We start from the raw sequence: 19,868 nt of genomic DNA, 5'->3' as shown, positions 1-19,868 counted from the left end.
CCCTCCCTCCCCACATGCACGCACCATGCACACAGTCGCCCTGGAAGCAGGCCTAGTCTCCGTCACCTTGGCAACCAGCAAAACACTCCTGTAAACACGGTCGGAGGCCGCATCCCGCGGACGGAACCTGGGAGAGCTCGGTATCCCCCCCCCGTCCCCCCTGTCCCCCCCGAGAATAACCCTTATCTGCCTGTCAGTGCCTGTGAGTCTCCACACCGCTGCGCCGTGCCTGCCAGCGATAAGATAAGGCGGGATCCCTTTACGCAATGGCGGCCTCACGCACGCGCTCCGTTCACCGGAGGACTGGGCCTAATCTCAGGGTTGGGCTCAGGCCGGGGCAAGTTCTTCAGACCCTGCTGCGGGACCTTTAGCAAGGGTGGCGAAGCGGTGCCGCTCTGTGGTTGGACTGGAACAGACCACCCCCCCCTCCCACCACCTCCCTCCCATTTTGGGAGGTTCTGCTCTTATGCGGTTATCACACAACTGTCTGAAGGAGTTGGGACTCACCCTTAAAACTCTACATTGACCACATGCTTGTTTTGGCACATGCGATGGGGGAGTAGGCTACAGCGCGGCCGCGCAGATACCGCTGCGAGCTGCAGCCGGAGCGCTCCGTGGATCTCCGTGCCCTAGAGTTCCCTTTTCTTCCAGAGCCACTCAAAGCTTTCTCTCTCGCCCGTAATAAAAAATAAAAAATTTAAATACAGCCGGGGGCGGCTGCAGACATATCTGTCTCTGTCTGAGAATAGAGAAAGGCCACCTTTTTTTAAGTAATCGTAGCCTTTTCAGTGTTTGTGTGAAATGTGAAAAATTATTTGAAAGCACGCGCTTTTTCTCTTCAGGTTAATTATGCTGTTTGCGGTAGCTATGCCGAAATCGTATCGATTTTGAAAGCGAGGGCCAGTTCTTTTTTTTTAATCTGCAGACAACCGCCGCTTCATAAAAGCATCCTTGAGCATTAACTCTGCCTCTAATGAATATCCGCCCGCTGTAGAATTCCTCTGCATAGGAATTCAGCTCTCGGTGAATGTATAAAACCGACGTTCGCCGGAGCCACAGACCGTATAAAAATACGAAGCAAAGCCGGAGTACAAAGACCAAACAAGCGGTCCTGATACCGGCTTCGGTGTGCGGTGAATCGAAGCAAACCTGCAGTTTTGTGAAGCCACTTGGCTCAGAGCCGGGTAGAATCCTTCCATTTCTAACATTTTTTGGAAAAATAATAATAGCAGCCGTTGTTCGCCGACTTTGACGCCAGACGCGTTCTGTTTATTGGGTCTTTGAGGAGGTGCTCGAAAAAACTTGAGTCGCTGGAGTGAAGCTCAGATCAAAACGGATTCATCTAAGTCGCCTATTTTAACCCCCTCATGGCCATTCTTGGGGTGTTACTGTCTGTTCGGCGACCAACAAAATATGTTTTTATTTTTTATGGATTTTTATGCGTCAGTTCGAAGAGAAACTATGAGAATTAAATGACAAATCACAAACATACAAACATTTTCATTGCTTATAAAGGTGTGTCTGCATGTAGATGTGCGCATGGTGCAGGAGCAGCTCGTGTTTGCAGTATGTAATGTACCTGCTGTGTACGTGCATGTGTGTGTGTGTGTGGATGAGCTGACCAGAAGCCTGTCCCCATGGTTTTGTCTTGAACTTCAGACCTATGGCGCCACCCTCTGGTGGAATGGGGATTTAAAAAAAAAAAAACTCACTTTATTTCCAGAGAGATTCAGTTACTTGTCTGCGCGAGTGTAAAAGAGTGATGACATCATCCTGTCTCCTGGGTCACCACTTCCTGTGATTTACTTCACTCGCTCATTAATGTCATTTCCAGCTCTTTATTTCCCCAGGGCTGTGCCTTTAAGGCCAGAGCTCTGAGCACTGCCTCTTTATTCTGTGACCCCTCTAACAGCTCTACCAGGGGAGGGTGCTGCTCCCACAGGACCGGCCCAGCTCGAGAGGAACGGCCGCTGGAGGAGGAAGATCCAGGCCAGTGAGTAACGTAGTCTGTCTGTCTGTGTGTGTGTGTGTCTGCCTGTGTCTGTGTGTGTCTGTCTGCCTGTTTGTGTGTGTCTGTGTGTCTGTCTGCCTGTGTCTGTGTGTGTCTGTGTGTCTGCCTGTGTGTGTCTGTCTGCCTGCCTGTGTGTGTCTGTCTGTCTGCCTGTCTGTGTGTGTCTGTGTGTCTGCCTGTGTGTGTCTGTCTGCCTGCCTGTGTGTGTCTGTCTGTCTGCCTGTCTGTGTGTCTGCCTGTCTGTGTGTGTCTGTGTGTCTGCCTGTGTGTGTCTGTCTGTCTGTGTCTGTGTGTCTGTCTGCCTGTCTGTGTCTGTGTGTCTGTCTGTGTCTGTGTGTGTGTGTCTGTCTGCCTGTCTGTGTGTCTGCCTGTCTGTGTGTGTCTGTGTGTCTGCCTGTGTGTGTCTGTCTGTCTGTGTCTGTGTGTCTGTCTGCCTGTCTGTGTCTGTGTGTCTGTGTGTGTCTGTGTCTGCCTGTGTGTGTCTGTCTGCCTGTCTGTGTGTCTGCCTGTCTGTGTGTGTCTGTGTGTCTGCCTGTGTGTGTCTGTCTGTCTGTGTCTCTGTGTGTCTGTCTGTGTGTGTTTGTGTGTCTGCCTGTGTCTGTGTGTGTGTCTGTCTGTCTGTGTGTCTGCCTGTCTTTCTGTATCTGTGTGTCTGCTTGTGTCTGTCTGCCTGTCTGTGTCTGTATCTGTCTGTGTCTGTCTGTCTGTCTGTCTGTGTCTGTGTGTCTGCCTGTGTCTGTCTGTGTGTGTCTGCCTGCCTGTCTTTCTGTATCTGTGTGTCTGCGTGTCTGCCTGTGTCTGTGTTTCTGTGTATCTGCCTGTGTCTGTCTGTGTGTGTGTGTGTGTGTGTCTGTCTGTCTGTGAGTCTGCCTGTGCCTGTTTGTGTCTGTCTGTGTCTGTCTGCCTGTCTTTCTGTATCTGTGTGTCTGCTTGTGTCTGTGTGTTTGTCTGTGTCTGTGTGTGTGTCTGTCTATCTGTATCTTTGTGTCTGCCTGTGTCTGTCTGTATCTGTGTGTCTATCTGTGTCTGTTTGTATCTGTGTGTCTATCTGTGTCTGTCTGTATCTTTGTGTTTACGTGTTTCTTGCTCTCTCTCTTTCAGGCTTTTTTTGTTGTTTGTTGTTAGTCACTGTGTCGCTTCATCACCGTCTGGCCCAACAGAATAAAAGCTTTGTTGTCTCTCTCTGTCTCTGTTTCTCTTTCTCTCATTCTCTTTCTTTCACTCTTCCTCTCTCTAACTCTCTCTTTCTTTCACTCTCCTCTCTCTCTTGATTTCTCCCTCTTTCTCTCTCTCTCACTCTCCTTCTCTCACTCTCTCTCTTGCTTTCTCTCTCTCACTCTGTCTTTTTCTCTCTCTCTCCCTCTCCCTCTCTGTCTCTTTCGCTCTCTCACACAAGCACATACGCACACACAACAGCTGTGAGAACATAACATTTGCTGAGTCAGAGCAGATGTTCCCGTCTAATTAATTATCTTGTCTTTTATTGTTTCATGGAGGCCCGGTGGGTGAGCGATGGCCACCGGCTCCCCGCGGCCCCCTTCCGATTCCCCCTTTATAAACAGACTCCGTGATAAACCAACCGCAGAAGTCTCTGGTTCGCCTCGGTAGATGCGGCTGAGGTCGCGCTCGGATTTACATACAGCTGTGAGTCCGTCTCATCCCCTCAGCCGGAGGAAGCCAGGCTTCTCGCCTCTCCGGTAGTGTTATTATCGGGATTTTCACATGCACTTACAAAGTTGCGTTGAAGGAAGGTCAGAATTGAAGACGCGTGTTAAATTTAGACTGAGCCTGCTCCAGTTTGGGCGTGCTGTTTTGCCGTCTGCGTTTCTCCGCTGTAGCTCTTTTAGCAAAGATGTCAAACTTATTTTCGGTCATCTTCAGTTAGTTAGCTGAAAAACGCCTGGAATTGCAAAGCAGATCTGTCTGTTTGAATAAAGCACCAAGGACCAGATTTACTGAGGGAATCGCAGCGTGGAAACATTCGCAATATTGCAGCTCTGTTGCAGTCACACATACCAACATGTAAATGGTCGATATACTAAGATTGGTCCTAATTTTGTTGGTCCTAAAGAAATTAAACAACTTCGTTTGCAATTTGTGGTAGCACGCACGCACGCATTTAAAAAGAGCCTGAAAGGGTAGGGCGTGCTTACACATCTAGAGTCTAGAGGCACGGCTGAACTTGTGACTACTGGAGAAAAGGCCACAGAGTCTCTCAGCGCGAAGCTTAATTCATGATTCGTTCTATACAGAACTGAACGCGCAAGACCGTTGCTCAAGAGCGCACAATGACTCAGAGCTGCGTTCTCATGCTAACTGCTAGCTGGTAACAGATCGGCACGTTTTTTTAAAAAAAAAAAAGCAAAGTCTCAACCCCCTTTGGAAATCTGGCCAGAAGTCAGTGGACCGCAATGAGATTTCCCGTGCCTCCACTAGAGGGAGCTAGTGCTCTCTGCAATGACTAAGTCGTTGTCGGTTCAAATCAGTTGCCTCCGTTGGGGGAACAGTATATGAAATAAATCGAGGCTCACTTTTCAGAGGGCAGCTCGTGAAATATCCCGCGTTCTGAGCCGCTTGTGACATTCGACGCTGAGAGCGCGGAGGTGCGAGACCTCCGTCCCACGTGCATTTTTTAACACCCCCTACACCCCCCCCCCCGCTCTTTCCCCAGCTTTCCCTCTCATCCTGGTGAAGACTCACAACCGGACGACCTCGACCACAGGCCTGGGAGACCAACCCCGGGACTGCGCGGGGGAGGAAGAGGAGGAGTCTGACTTCGAAGAGGTTAAAACAATAGCGAACGTGTCGATTCTTTTCTCGTTTTCAATGCGGAATTCCCACAGAAAGACGGGCGAATTCACTGACAGTGGAAATGATGGCTGTTTAGACACGCGTTTCTCACTGGAGGGCGAGCTGTTGCAGAGTTGTAATTTTCATTTCCCGTTGTGAAATGAATATAATTATACCCCTCTGCTTTATCACCTGAGCTCTCACAATTAGCTTTTTGTGTCAAGTACTTACAGTAGTTTGAACAAAAAGCTATTAAATTAAATTAAATTAAATTAAGCACAGCTGCATTGTCTTTTTAAAGGCATTTTAATGCGGTGTCTAAGATGTGTGCAGGTTACCGCAGCATTCCATGAAAGGCCATTCCGTCGAAGGCCATTTTATTCAGGGCGCTAATAGAGTTGTTTAGACGGTACTGGGTGGCTGCCATTTTAAGTGGAGAATAACCTGGGTTCCTGCAGATCTTCCTGCCTGCTCCAGAGAGCCCTGTGGGATCTGGCCGTCCTTTGCACCAGGGGCCCCCCGCTGAGGGGGCGGACTTCCTTCCTGGCGACCCAGCGCCCTGCCTTCCCCCGAGCTCCTCCCACGAGGACCCGCCCGCGGCACAGCTCGGTCGCCGCGGGCAACCGGCCGGCGAGTACTTTGACGTGGAGAAGACGAAGACGGGGAAGAAAAAGCTGACCCTCTCGCAGACCCAGAAGGAGAAGCTCCTGGAGTGGGACTTGGGCGGCCCCGACCGGGGGCCCAGGGGGGGCCGCGCCGAGGCCGGGGCGAGGAGGGAGGAAGGTTCCGGAACGGACCGGAAGGCCGAGGTCGAGGTTCCCGCTGACCCTCCTCTGTTGCCGCCCCGGCCGCCTCCCACTCCGTCGCCGCTCCAGCTGGTGGTCAACGCCCTGAGGAGGTCTTTCAGGATCTCGGCCCCCAAGGCCGTCGCCAGGAGCAACGGGGCTGCCAGAGCCCGCCCCCGGTCCGAGGGCTCCTTCAGTTTTAACTCCCTGTTCGGAGCGGCCGGGCGCCCGGACCTGGGCCCGCCCTCTGCCCCGACTGCCACAGGAGGCGGGACCTCAGGGGCGGGGGAGAATACCTCGGCCACACCCACCTCAGCCACGGCCACCTCCACCTCTGCCTCAGCCACACCCACCTCTGGTACACTCACCTCCACCTCAGCCACACCCACCTCCACCTGCGCCTCCGCCTGTGCCAGCTCGCCCCCCGGGTCCTCCGGCAGCACGGCCGGCGCCGACCTGCCCGGGATCCTGCAGCGGGTGTCGCTGGGCTCCGGGGCCCCCAGGGACGACCTGGCCGCCCTGCCCCCCAGGAAGCTGAACTTCTTCTCCTCCATGAGGGTGAAGCGGTGCGAGGGGGCGGAGCGGGCGGGGCGGGAGGGGCGGAGCTCCCAGGACAAGGACATCTGGACCATCATCTCAGACCTCAGGAACAAAGGTACTGCAGCCAAACTCCACGTGTCGCTCTCCTTTTCATAGGGAACTAAGAGTGCCATGGGAGGCCTGCCTTCATGCATCTTAGCTCACTGTGGCAATATACCACCTTTATTCATCTGCCATTTTATCCTGGCAAACAAAAGTTCACTCTCCGCACACACCACGTGGTCATTAAATAATTGTTACTGGCTCGATGACCTCGTGTCACTCACCGGAATATGCTTTTTTCTTTATTGTAGGCAGGCATGTATCGATAATTGCCCGCGTTCTCTGAAACGGGGAGGTCTCGAGGAGGTTTCTTTCATCCGCGATTTTAGCCCTGTGTGTAGGATAAGTGTCCTTCACCTGTAGCAAGGCAATTACAGATTAGAGATGGGGGACGGTCACGCTAGGCTCTCAGCTTCTGCGCAGGCTGGCTGCGGCGGCCAGTTTTTAGCATTAGCGCGCGCCGCGCGCACGGCCCTACTTACGCAGTTTACGAAAGAGCCGTTTTAACCTGCATCCGTCTCTCTTTCATGTCGAGAACACCGTTGCTGCTCGCTGCTTTCAATTTGCTTTTCGCATTGACTTTTGATTGTAAAATGGCTGTATTTCAGCATGCATCTCTGTCTGACATCACAATTACAAGTCTATACGTCAATGTCTATTGTTGATATCATAAGAAGAATAACTTCATCAAAAAGGGAAACGCTGAATTAGAAGGAAACGGTGTTTGTCGATCTGAAGGGTGCGGCTATCTAAGAGAACAGTGTTGCAACTCAAAAAGGGAATGTGGATGTCGAACCGTTTGAAGGGGCGGGCTGCTCATTGTATGGAGCTCAGTGAGAATCAGTTTTTATTGGGCAGTGTCCAGTGCGGATGGAGACTATGTGGCATGGTGACAGGTGAGGCCACCATGCTGGTGTGAAGAGTGGGTAGGAAAGGAGATGTTGAGGCAGTAAATCCATTTATAATCTCTGCCCCCCACTCCCCTCTCTGTCCCTCCTACTCCCCTCTCTACCCCTCCCACACCCCTCTCTGTCCCTCTCACACCTCTCTCTGCCCCTCCACACCCCTCTCTGTCCCTCCCACTCCCCTCTCTGCCCCTCCCACTCCCCTCTCTGCCCCTCCCACTCCTCCTCCCTACTCCTTGCCCCTCCCACTCCCCTTTCAGCCCCTCTCACTTCCTCTGCTCATCTTGCCCCCCCACCCCTCTCTCTCTACCCTCCGTCCCCACGCCCTATGACGCCAATGTCACAGACCATCACAGAGGCAGACAAACATCAAACATATAGCCACAGACATCCTTGCATGAAAATTTGAAGGAAAAATGTGACCAATCACTTGAGGTAACGGAAGGCCGTTAGACTGTTAGACAGACACAATGACTGACCTCATCCCCTTGAGAGATTAAGGAGCGATCGGGTTCACTGAGGTAGAGACCTGTGTCCCTTCGCCACCTCGTTCTGAATCCTCTGCAGTAACTCTTGGCTGCGCGCGCGTCGACGTCACGTTCATATCAGTCAGGTCGAAAATGAATAACGCATTTGCATTACTACGTGTTTTTTTTTTCTTTAATGAAATCTCGGAATGGATGTTTCTGTTAGCTTGTCAGTGCCCGAAACCTCGTCACGTGATTTCCCAGGTCCCCGCGTTTAAAGACGGCGGCGACGCAGGTGCCAAACGAGCCCGGTTCACAGCGAGCCGTCCTCCGTTATCTCCTCGGCGTGAGACGGTTCGGGCGCTCCCCAACGCCGGCCGCGCTCCGGCACGGCGGCGGCGGTGCCGAAACCCGCCGAAAAGGCCAGAGGTGCGGCCCGGCCCCGACGGCTCGCTAACGAAGCCTCCCCCGAGGCGTGTCCCTGTAAAGCATGAGCTCGTTCACCCCCCCCCCCCCCGCCGGCCGCCGCTCGACTTCTCGTTCGTTTGCCTGGATGATTCATTTTTATTTATTTTTTTATTCGTTTTTTTTTTGTTTTGCTGCTGCCACTGGGTCGTTCGTGACGACGGTTATTCCGCACCGGCCAGATGTCTGGATGCAAATTCGGCCGTCGGGCGGTTTAGGTTTTTAACCCGAGGGTAACTGCTTTCCCGATAACCAGCCCGGTCGCAGGACGCAGGGCTCAGGAAGTCGTTTGAACGCGGCAGGTGCCTCTCGCTTACGCACTTTAAATGAACAGACGCCCGGTCTGAAAGCATTTAGGCCAATCTGATTGGAGGGTTTATCTGTTTTTTTTTGGACATTAAAAGAGGGGTGGTGGGGTGTGTGGTGCCCAGAGACGGAGCTGAACGGTGGTGTTTGGGGGCACCACCTGCCCCTGAGGGTCTGCATTTCTGCGTTTGTGGGGTCTGGCTGGGAAACGGTTGCTTGCGTCACGATAATCAGGGTCGCCGTATCTGAAGCTGTGAGCTGGCTCAGCGCAAAGCAGAAGCACTGTTTCTCCAAGTGATTTGTGTGTGTGTGTGGGTGTCTGTGTGCGTGCGTGTCTGTGTGTGTGGGTGTCTGTGTGTGCGTGCGTGTGTGCGTGTGTGTCTGTGTGTGTGTGTGCGTGCGTGTGTGTCTGTGTGTGTGCATGTGTGTGTATGTGTGTCTGTGTGTGTGTGTGTGTGTGCGTGTGTGTCTGTGTGTGTGCGTGTGTGTGTGTGTGCGTGTGTGTCTGTGTGTGTGCGTGCGTGTGTGTGTGCGTGTGTCTGTGTGTGTGTGCATGTGTGTCTGTGTGTGTGCGTGCGTGCGTGTCTGTGTGTGTGTGTGCATGTGTGTCTGTGTGTGTGCGTGCGTGTCTGTGTGTGTGTGTGCATGTGTGTCTGTGTGTGTGTGTGTGCGTGCGTGTCTGTGTGTGTGTGTGCATGTGTGTGTGTGTGCGTGCGTGTGCATTGTGCATGCATGCATGTCTTAAAGCTATGGTTTAATTGTAATTTTGTCAGTTAAATCTCAGTTAATGGCCTGTAGTGGCTTCTGTTTCCTTTGGATGGGCATCACCTAGCCGGCCTGAGGTCATCACCGGTACCGCACTTCGCCAGCTTGCCTCTTCCTGAAAGCGGCTGCTTTGTCTCTCCGTCCACAGTCTCGAACCCGCAGCAGCAGGACTCCAGCTCCTCCAGCGAAGAGGAGAGCGGCGTCGGCAAGCAGAGGGTAAAGAACGCTTTCCGCACAGAATCAAAACAAGCAGAGGCAAACAAGAAAGCAGAGTGAATCCGTCTCGGAGCACGGTGACCTTGCCGTATCAGTTTGCACACAGGTTAAATTCCTCACCCGCATGTGTATTATGGGCTTATCTGTTTATTTCGCTCATTTATACTCACACATTTATGCCTCCTTTGAACTGTTTTTGAAATGGAGAGAATTGTTAGATAGCTACTGCATGCCGTATCATATGAAACGGAATAGCAATGCGGGAAATCCACATTCAGAAAGTAAAAACCCTTCCCAGTATTTTGTTCCAATCACCTGGATTTTAACTGTTTTTTTTAAAATAGAGAGAATTTGTTAGATACCTACTGCATGCCGTATCATATGAAACGGAATAGCAGATGCGGGAAATCCACATTCAGAAAGTAAAAACCCTTCCCAGTATTTTGTTCCAATCACCCGGAATTGCTAATTAGCACAGTCCTTCAGTCAGGGGTGAAATCGGCTGGCTGCGTTCGTGGGTGGAAGGACCACGCGGCAGGACTTTTACTGCCTGACCCCCTGGACTTCCGAATCTCTGCAGAACGGGCGATGCTCTGACATAGAATGCTAACAGGGTGCGATTCTGTACCTCAGTGAATGCCAGCAGAACCCTGTTTTCCGCCCGGAAGGGCGTGTAGCGCGTGGCGGATGAACCGCGCGCTCAGACGGACGGGCCGGGTAGCGCGATCGCCGAGGCGTCTGGTCGCCGAGGCGACGGCGGCAGAGGCGCGTGATTGTGCGGCGCTGTGATGTCACGGGTCTCCCGTGCGGAATGTCACTGCGTATCACAGAATGGTGGCGGCGACGGCCCCGTTTCTCTCGCTCCTCGTTTCTCCGTGGCGATGTGGATCCTCGCGCAAATTAACAGAATCCGGCGTTCACTCTGCTTTTAATTTGCGGCCATCTTTGTTTACGGTTTCATCCGTGCATTCCACTTGCATAATTTCCAGACCGTCCTCAATCCAGGTGCTTTTATGCATTCCATCTTCACACCTCATTCTTGGGGTCTTGCTTGTTATTCGTGTCCCCGCCCCCCCTGAAATTCTCATTGTTTCATTTTGTGAATTAGGTTAGTCTGGTTCTGTTTGAGTCCTCCATTTCCTGTCTTCTGATTTGACTCTTATGCATTCTTTCTACGATACATTGGGATGATGCAATATGGCATAATCCATCCACCTTGAGGCAAATTTCTCTGAAATCATTGAAAATTAATGCCCAGACGATGAAAAGTAATGAAAAGAATGATCAGAACAGTTCTGGTTGTGATATCACCGTTGCCCTGACAGCGATATCACAGTTCTGGTTGTGATAACACCACTGCCCTAACAGTGATATCACCAGTTCTGGTTGTGATATCAAAGCTGCCCAAACAGTGATATCACAGTTCTGGTTGTGATATCAAAGCTGCCCAAACAGCGATATCACAGTTCTGGTTGTGATATCACAGCTGCCCTAACAGCGATATCACAGTTGCGGTTGTGATATCACAGCTGCCCCAGCACTAATATTGCACTTCCTATCAGTGATGCGTTGCCTCTCCATGTGAGCAGGGCACCTCTGGGCCGAGGAAGAGGAGGAAGCAGGAGGAAGTGGTGAAGCAGCAGGCTCGACGGGAGCAGCTGAAGAGGCTCCACAGAGCTCAGGTAGGAAACCACACGGGAAAACGTGCACAAGAACCAGACACACAGTTACATTCCAGCACAGCATAATACAGTACAGTCTATATCTGGGAGGGGTGAATACAAAATGGCAGTAATGGCTGTTAATAGAAAATAATTTTACTGCAGCTAATATATACATATATATGTGTGTGTGTGTGTATATATACAGTATGTATATATATATATATGTATATAAACAGTACACAGGCTTCAGCTGTAGAGTTAATTGTGAAGGTACAGGTGGCACGCGATCAGTTTGAGAGGGATAGTTGCATAATTGCTCGCCGTGTAGAAAAACAGAGTTTAAAGTCTGAAAGCGTTCCTGAGCGTCTGTGCCGCTGTGAGGTGAGCGGAGAGGTGAGGAAACAGTGCCCCTGGGCCCCACCCAACCACTGGGCCTCACCCCTCACCCCACACCCGCCGCCGCTGTGACCCGCAGGTGATCCAGCGGCAGCTGGAGGAGGTGGAGGAGAAGCAGAGGGCCCTGGAGGAGAGGGGCGTCGCCCTGGAGAAGCTGCTCCGAGGCGAGACAGGTGAGGGAGGGTCGCCGGAAATCGCTACCCAGGGAGGTTCTCCTTGGGGGGGGTGGGGGAGCGGGATTTACAGAAGGGAATAAACTCGCTGTGTGTGCTCTCCTCATCACATGGCAACCCGGGCCCTGTCACCCTCTGCGAAACTGTAGCGGTGTCTCTTTCCCCTCAGGGCTCCTCTGTGCCCTCCCCCCCCCAGCCATCCCCCTTCCACATGGTGGGCTGTCTGTCCAATTACCCTGCCCCCTATTGAGTTTTGTCCAGGTCCCTACATCTGCAGCAGTGACGGGACAAATCACATCAGCACTCCTGTCCTCCCCTCGGCGGAGCTGCATATGTGGGTGTGCGTGTCAGTTTGTGTGTGCGTGTCAGTTTGTGTGTGTGTGAGAGAGAGAGAGAGAGAGAGATTGTGTGTTCTTGCGTGTGAGAGAGATTGTGTTTACATGTGCGGGTGCGTCTGTGTGGGGTAGATACTCTCAGTCTGGAAGGCTATGCTCAGTGCTGCGGTCTGTGGGATGTCAGTGCTGCTGTCTGTGGGAGGTCAGTGCTGCGGTCTGTGGGAGGTCAGGGCTGCGGTCTGTGGGAGGTCAGTGCTGAGGTCTGTGGGAGGTCAGGGCTGCAGTCTCTGGGAGGTCAGTGCTGCGGTCTGTGGGAGGTCAGGGCTGCGGTCTGTGGGAGGTCAGTGCTGCGGTCTGTGCCCCGGGAACGCGGTGAAACACGGCGCCGCGCTGGAGCCGTTATTTACACAAGCGCGTCACAGGTGCAAACGGCCGGCTCCGCGGAATGGCTGAGAAGGAAGCCCGATCAGTGCGTCTGATCCTCTCTGCCCAGCTGTCAGCTGAATTATTTATTTCACGTGCCAACCGAAAAGCGACAAAATGCTTCACACATCCTCAAAGGCACGTGGTATGCTGATAATGACGACACAATAGTCGAACTCAGTTTCTAAATAACTCCATCGTGGTCCTTCCTGTGGTAGGCTGGAATGGTAGAGACCAAAACGCATATTGCAACGTGCTGTACAAGCAGGCGATGGACACATAAGGACTTAAGTACGGAGACAGACAGTTGACTTTTTCTTGAAGCTAACCAGAATGTCTGTGGGTTTTATTTAATTGGCCGATTTGTTCAATTCATATTCATAGTGTTCTGGAAGCCTTCCTCCCCAAATCTCTATAGCATGAGTTAGGGTAATTCAATTTTGTAAACCTTTCGTTGCCGATAGCCGCGTCCTTACCTCCGCAGCATGGCGAACCTGCGCAGCTGTGGCCTTTGCAGCGGCCGAACTCTGTCGGTACGGACGGCCGGCACGTTCAGAGAGTCTCTTATTTTCTACGTTGTGAACAGCGGGCGTGGTGAAGGTGTCCGTGCTGCCCGCAGTTCTCAGAGGCAGGGTATCGACCGGGAGGAAAGTATGGGTTATTTTTGGAGTTTAATGTGGATGTGGGGTTGAAAGGGGGAGGGGGGCTGGAGGTATGAGCAGAAGGGTGGAGAATAGGCAGCGGAGCAGCGCACCCCCCCCCACCCCCTTTCCTGTCTCGGCAGGTTGTACCTACCTGGAGAGATAAAAGAGATCAAAAGGGTTCTGGGAGGAATAGCTACTGAGGGAAATGGAGAAATGAAAGACCCTGACAGAGAATTCGCTTTAGCCAGAGACTGCGTGTGTGACTGGTAAAAAAAAAAAAACACTCAGCCAGGCTCCGTCACGGCTGTCATTACACGTGACTTGCACTCGTCCACGTGCGCGCTTGTTTTGAGAACGACCCGCGCGGCCCGTTGTGATTGATCACAGTGCTTGCTTACACTTACGCAAAGCGAGTTTATGCCAATGTATTGCTCGGTGCATAAACGCGAGAAGAAAAGCATAAACAAACGGCTGTAACCTATTCTTGCGCTGGCGCAAATAAGGTGCGCTACTCACGCCTCACTCATGTGTGTACCTATGCAGCTATGAAAATAGTGTAGCATTGCATTGGAGGAGAACGAACGTCACATAAATTAACTGAGTGCCGAAACAGCGCGAAACGAAACCCCCGTCAAACAAGCGCGGAACAGCCGGGCAGAGGTCCGCAATCGCCGTTGAGCTTCTCTTCTAGCCCGTCTGAGAAGACAGCCGCGGTTCCCACGTGACGAGCTTAAAGTGGGGAATATTTTGTATTATTACTCTGACAGCCTTAACTAAAGTGGCTGAGCCGTTTCCCGCTTTTCAGGTGCGTTCCAGGAAAACAGGTCGTGAAATTACAATGATTTGCATTCAAACAAAATGGCAATTTTGGATCGCAATTGTTATGAATTCACAGCAGAGGTAATGGGCATGTTTGATAAAGAAAAGAAGGGCAAAATTGTTTCAACACATGTTTAGATGCGTGCTGGTCGTTAAAGCAACCAGTTTTTCTTCATCCCTAAAATAAAACCTGCTGTTCCATGTATTATTTTAACACCCCTTCGTGATTATTATCACCCCCCCCCCCCCCAAAAAAAAGAGTTAAGCTCAGTTAAACTGTGGTAGCTTGCTTATTTTTAATGCAATTTTTCCATCATAAAATCTGCAATAAAATCTGTGATGCAGCCTCAACCTTGAGACTCTAGTAATTGCATGCCCTTCCTAATAGTGAAAAGCATAATTAGTTTTGTGGTATAATTAGGCACTGATATTGACAGCTAGTTCCCTTTTGCAAAAAAAAAAAAAAAAAGAAGAAGAAAAAAAGCCCAATAGAAAACATGTAGCCATGAGCGGAGCACTTCAGCCTACGCCATTTCTGTTCTTCAACCGCAAATAAAAGAACATCATTCCTCTAAGAGCACTATTGAAGAGGAATGCCTCGTTCTGCTTTGGAGCCCATATTATAAAGCCTTCCCCTGAAAAAATGTCCCTTCTTTTTTGCCGCAGACAGACAGCCATGGGCCCGGGCTCCTTCTCGTCAACAGCGTGGCCTTGCGAGAGGTTTTAGCAAATGGTCGCCCGGAGAAGGTCTGCTGTGATGACGGTCGCGGGCAGGGCCGTGCCCATTGTGGGCCCCGCTGTTTACGCGGCTTTGTTCCCATAATTGCGTTGGGGGGGGTGGGGTACGAGGGGGCCCACACGTTGAATGGGCCCCTTTGTTAAGCCGCCATTATTCATCAACCCAAACTGGATGGGGAAGCGGGCGAGAGTAGGTGGCGAACAATGTTTTGGCGGTCGCGAACGGGACGCGATTCCGATCCCCGCGTTGGACTAATGAGCGCGGCCGCATTTCTTCACTGGGACCCCCCCCCCCCCGCCCTTGTGCGTGTGACGCTGACAGCCGTTAAAAGGCGACGGGAGCTTACCGCAGGAGTTGTGCGGCGCAGTGAACAACAAACCCCCCAGAAAGTTCTTTCCGGAAAGTTTTCCCAACCATGCCGCGTGTTCTCCTGAAGAGGGCGGCTTTGCTCAAAAGTTCAGCACGGCTCAGTTGGGCCTGCGCTTGGGTCTCAAGGTCTTCGGTTACGCACTGGCCCTGTTTGTTATATTCGGTAATGAGCGGTCCAGCGTGAGACCGGTGGCACATTTGAGTGTGTGACCCGGGCCTCTCCTTTCCCCCCCCCCCTGTTAAAGAGGACCGGTCCCAGGATGAAGCCCAGCTCCTGCAGACCTGGTTCAGGCTGGTCCTGGAGAAGAACAAGCTGGCCCGCTACGAGTCCGAGCTGGTGATCTTGTAAGTGCTCAGCCCCTGCGCCTCATCCCCGCAAAAGCTGTTCCTAAAGGCTTTAGTCAGCAGAAATGAGAAATTCATTTTTTTGGAATGTGACATTGTGGGGGGGAATTTGGAGAACATTTTGAAGTTCTTTATCCACACATTTAATATTTAATAAATGTATATATATATATTTTTTTTTGGTTTATTGCTAAAAGATCCTACTTAGGTACTAGACTGCTTTTTTGGGTTAAATTAAAAGTTCAGAAATTAAAACATAAATAGGTTAATTAAATCATAAAATAAGTAAAACATCGGTGCCCATATGTGTACTATACATTTTTTCAATTGCTGTCACAAATTAAAGTTTTAAAAAAAATTAAATATAAAGACTTCTAAAAACCTGTGCCTGGTCTAAAGTAAAATTCTGTCTCAACCTGAAAAAAATGTTTCTACGAAAACATTTTGTAACGTCTCTGTGATAATTAAATAGAAAAGGACATTTTGGTTTCTTGAACTTTTAGGATAATGAATGTCTATTTTTGAAAAAAGAAAAATTCAGAATTGTTAGAATTCTTGGAAAATAAATAAATATATATATATATATATATAACAGCAATAGTTGTTGTAATAATAATGATAATATTAATAAAATCAAAATGATCAACACAATTTTTTTAAGGAACTGCGTTCGTACAATCCACCCTCCGTATGCCCCCCCCCCCACTTTATTTCAATGGGGAAAAGCAGAGTGAGCATTACTTACAAATGAGACCACAGTACAGGAAGCGCCATGGCAGGGAATCAGACCCCAATAATAATAATAATAATAATAATAATAAATTTACAGAGTTGTACATTATTATAGTCAGACAGCTGAAAAATTGTCCCTTGTTGTCTGTCCTGTTTTTAGCTGAAGCCAGTGTTGTGGAGCTGAAGCACGCTCTCATGTTGCCTGCATCATGCCCACACAGAGCTGCAGATTTACCAATCCTCGCATCGTTTGCGCTGCCCGTCTCGTAAATGAGGCAGGCTCCCTGAGCCTTTGTCTCTTCCTGTCAGACCCTGAGACGCACAGAGCGCCTCAGCCCTGGATTACCAGGTTCAGTTCATGATTTTAAAACGTAACCGTCACGAGAATACCAGCTAATTTCAAAGGGGCAACGTCAACTGCCGTGGCAACGTGTTCTTAATGACCTCATTGCTGGTCGAATTATACACCACCTATTTCCTGTGGTGCAAACCAGTTTAAACCAGTAGTAGTTATAATCTTAACTAGTAACCACGAACGGCTTATTGGAGAATTTACATGTGAATTTAGTAGTAAACCTACACACAAGTTTATTTGCTGTGGTTGCTGGTCCATATCATAAATCACGTAATGCTAGTACAGTGGGCTTACACACATGCTAGTGGAAGTACAGTCATCTGTGTGGTAATCAGACCGCACAGTGGAGCCGGTCTTCACTGGTCCGTCCGTCTGTCCTTCAGTGCTCAGGAGCTGGAGCTGGAGGACACACAGAGCCAGCTGCAGCAGAAGCTCCGCCGCAGGATGGCTGTGGACAGTAAGCATTACACACACCGCGCACACACACACACACACACACACACACACGCACACACACAAACACACGTGCACACGCACACACACACACACGCACACACACGTGCACACACACACACACACGCACACACACAAACACATGTGCACGCATACACACACACGCACGTGCACACGCGCACACACATGCACACACACACACACACACACACGTGCACACACACACACACACGCACACACATACACATGTGCACACACACGCACACACACATGCGCACATACACGCACACATGCACACACACGTGCACACACAAACACACGTGCACGCACACACACGTGCACACACACACAGATGCGCACATACACACACACACACACACACACGTGCACACATGCGCACACAGATACACATGCACGCACACATACACTCACGCACACAGAAATACACGCACACACATGTGCACTCGCACACACACACGCACTCACGCACACGCATACACATGCGCACACAGATACACACACACACATACACAAACGCGCACACAGACACGCACGCACACACGTGCACTCGTGCACATACACACGCACTCGCGCACACAAACATGCACGTGTGCGCACACACAATCACACACATACGCGTGCACCAGTGCATGCACATACACGCACACACACATGTATACACGCCCACATATACACAATTGCATACCCACACGCACGCATGCACACACAAACACACACACGCACGCACACACACACACACACACACACACACACACACACATACACACAGGACCAAGCGTATTCGGATCAGTGCAAGAATAGGCACTGTCCAGGAGCAGCATCTCTCTTTAGTGAATGCACGTCATTCATTATTTCTGAGAAATGCTTTTAACAACGGGAGTAGCTGCAAATATGACACAAATTGTTGGGTAATCATGAGTGTTCTGGTATTACATGTGAAAACATTCTCTGATGAATGGGTGAGATGGGAAGATCAATAACCCGGGGAAAGAAAGAAAAAAATCCCTTTTGTGAAATCTGTCTTGCTTTTCTTCTCCACCAGTTGACTTTGCACCGTGCAAACAATTATGGAAACATTTCTCTGATGTGACCTTTTAGTCCCAGGCATGGAAACAGTGCTGAGGAACATCTCCCCATGCTCAGTGCTTCTTTCAGGAGCCCACAAAGGCTTCGCCTGTGTAATTACCTTTGGTCCCCAAGACCGACGCCTGAACGTTACCCGGCCTTTCAGAATGGTTTTAAGTACATTCTTGTTACCTGAATTTTCTCGGTTTTCAATGTGAAGTGAAGGCAGACCGTCTATAGACCGCTATAGAGTCCAACCCATTCCAATCAAACTGCCCGCGAATGAAATGTTAAAAATGTTCTGTTAACTTCACAACATCATTGTATGGTGTCCGCTGACCAGAAGTATTCCGCGTATAGATTCCGCCACGACCACGGTGGTTTTCCCCCCTTGTATCTGGGTTAAATGCTACAGAAACGCTTTTACGTTTTCCAGCAGCCCATGACCCCGCCCCCTCCCCCCCACCACCCCCCCCCCACCCCGGCGTGTGAGATCCAGGCTTCTGTCTTCACGTCCCCTTGTTTGCCCCCCAACCCCCCCAACCTGTTTCACTTGTCCCCGCCCCCTCCCTGCAGGCTCCAGGAAGAGTGCGTGGGAGCAGGCCGAGGAGCAGCAGATCTTCAGCGAGATGATGAGGGTGGTGGAGAAGAGGGACGCCCTGGTCAGCCTCCTGGAGGAGCAGCGTCTCAAAGAGAGGGCCGAGGACCAGGACCTGGAGAGCCTGGTGCTCACCAAGGGCTACCGGCTCCACTGGGCCTGAGAGCCCGCCCAGCGCCGCCACCACCAGATTTACAGCAGTGCCGTTCCGGGGGTCAGAAGACCATCCTATTAAATTTCTCATATTGCTGATTTTACAAACTGATGGTGTATAACTCTGCATATAGTGCACACTGTGGTGCCGTACCAGAATTTTGCCTTCCGCCAATGCACTCCGATTAAGTAAAAAGGAAGGGCTGGCTCACGTCAGTCACAACGCTTTCGGTGTTCTGCCTCGGGGGAGCACCGGCAACACCGGGGCCTGTTGGATTTGCCATATTTTGCACTTCAGTTGTAGAAATAGCCTCCCTGATGAAATCTACTTTTCAGTGATAACATTGTGTATGAGAGAATTCTGAATGGTATGAAAGACATTGTATTTCCATTGATTTTACAGAGAGACCAAGGACAATGGCTTTAAGTGTGTTTAGCAGTTTCACTGTGTGATGAAACTGGTTGTGTACAAAACAGCTTAGATGTAACCCTGAACTGCCGTGTGTCTTGTTTTTTTTTGTTTTTTTGATACATGAATGCATGATAACTTTGGTGTACCCTACTCCTCAGCATTCTAGGTTATTTCTACACAAACACATCTTAATATTTATTTAAACAAGTATGCATGTACTTCACAGAAAAAATTAATTATTTTGTTAGGCTGAACTAAACCAAAGATTTTCTCAAACTAGACCAGCGATGTTTATAGTTTTGACCAAATAAGAGTAAAAACATTTCAATGTGTTATTAATAGGCTATAGGCCTCCGCCTCACCTGTTTTTCTTTGATTTACGAATATGCGAAGAATATTTCGTTTTAATTATGTATTTAAACGATGTTTGAATGATAATGAGTGGGTGTATGGGTATTTCTGACATTGTGTAAACAAGCAAACATTTATATAAAAGAGACTGGCGTTGAATGTGTTGTATTGAATTAATATTTAAAAATATATCTTAAATAATTCCAATAAAAATATTTCATTCTATTCACTTGAAGATTGATTTATTTTTACTCTCTCGTTTTAATCATTTAAAAATCTTTATAGCTTACCGACGCTAATATTTCGCCTGTTTCTCAAAACAAGTGACTATGCAGGCTTCAGAAATTTCACCAGCTTAAGTATGGAAGGGTAGATCATTTATACAAGGCAGAAAGGCCTATAGGCTCACTGCCATAATGTCGAGTAATTTAGCCAATTAAGTGTAAAAAAAAAAATGTGAGGCGATAAT

At 50.0% G+C, this 19,868-nt stretch overlaps 1 protein-coding gene across 2 annotated transcripts in view; it reads left to right on the top strand.

The window, feature by feature from the left end:
• Positions 1 to 19,624, top strand: part of mical2b (microtubule associated monooxygenase, calponin and LIM domain containing 2b) — a 103,318-nt gene extending 83,694 nt beyond the window's left edge. Inside the window, exons 28-36 of one of the 2 annotated variants that reach the window (XM_064313823.1) lie at positions 1,913 to 1,993; positions 4,683 to 4,795; positions 5,260 to 6,241; positions 9,285 to 9,352; positions 10,942 to 11,034; positions 11,492 to 11,585; positions 15,160 to 15,259; positions 16,730 to 16,803; positions 18,462 to 19,624. In XM_064313823.1, coding sequence (XP_064169893.1) covers positions 1,913 to 1,993; positions 4,683 to 4,795; positions 5,260 to 6,241; positions 9,285 to 9,352; positions 10,942 to 11,034; positions 11,492 to 11,585; positions 15,160 to 15,259; positions 16,730 to 16,803; positions 18,462 to 18,646 — 1,790 coding nt within the window. In that variant the 3' untranslated portion in view covers positions 18,647 to 19,624. Of the gene's footprint in view, positions 1 to 1,909; positions 1,994 to 4,682; positions 4,796 to 5,259; positions 6,242 to 9,284; positions 9,353 to 10,941; positions 11,035 to 11,491; positions 11,586 to 15,159; positions 15,260 to 16,729; positions 16,804 to 18,461 lie in introns of both variants that reach the window. The other variant, XM_064313824.1, reaches the window with a different exon arrangement.
• Positions 19,625 to 19,868: the final 244 nt, after the last annotated feature.

This window comes from Anguilla rostrata, chromosome 16 (genome assembly GCF_018555375.3).
Source record: "Anguilla rostrata isolate EN2019 chromosome 16, ASM1855537v3, whole genome shotgun sequence".
Classification (NCBI taxonomy): Eukaryota; Metazoa; Chordata; class Actinopteri; order Anguilliformes; family Anguillidae; genus Anguilla; species Anguilla rostrata.
The sequence above is the reverse complement of the archived record's forward strand: the minus strand, read 5'-3'. Positions and strand labels throughout refer to the sequence as shown.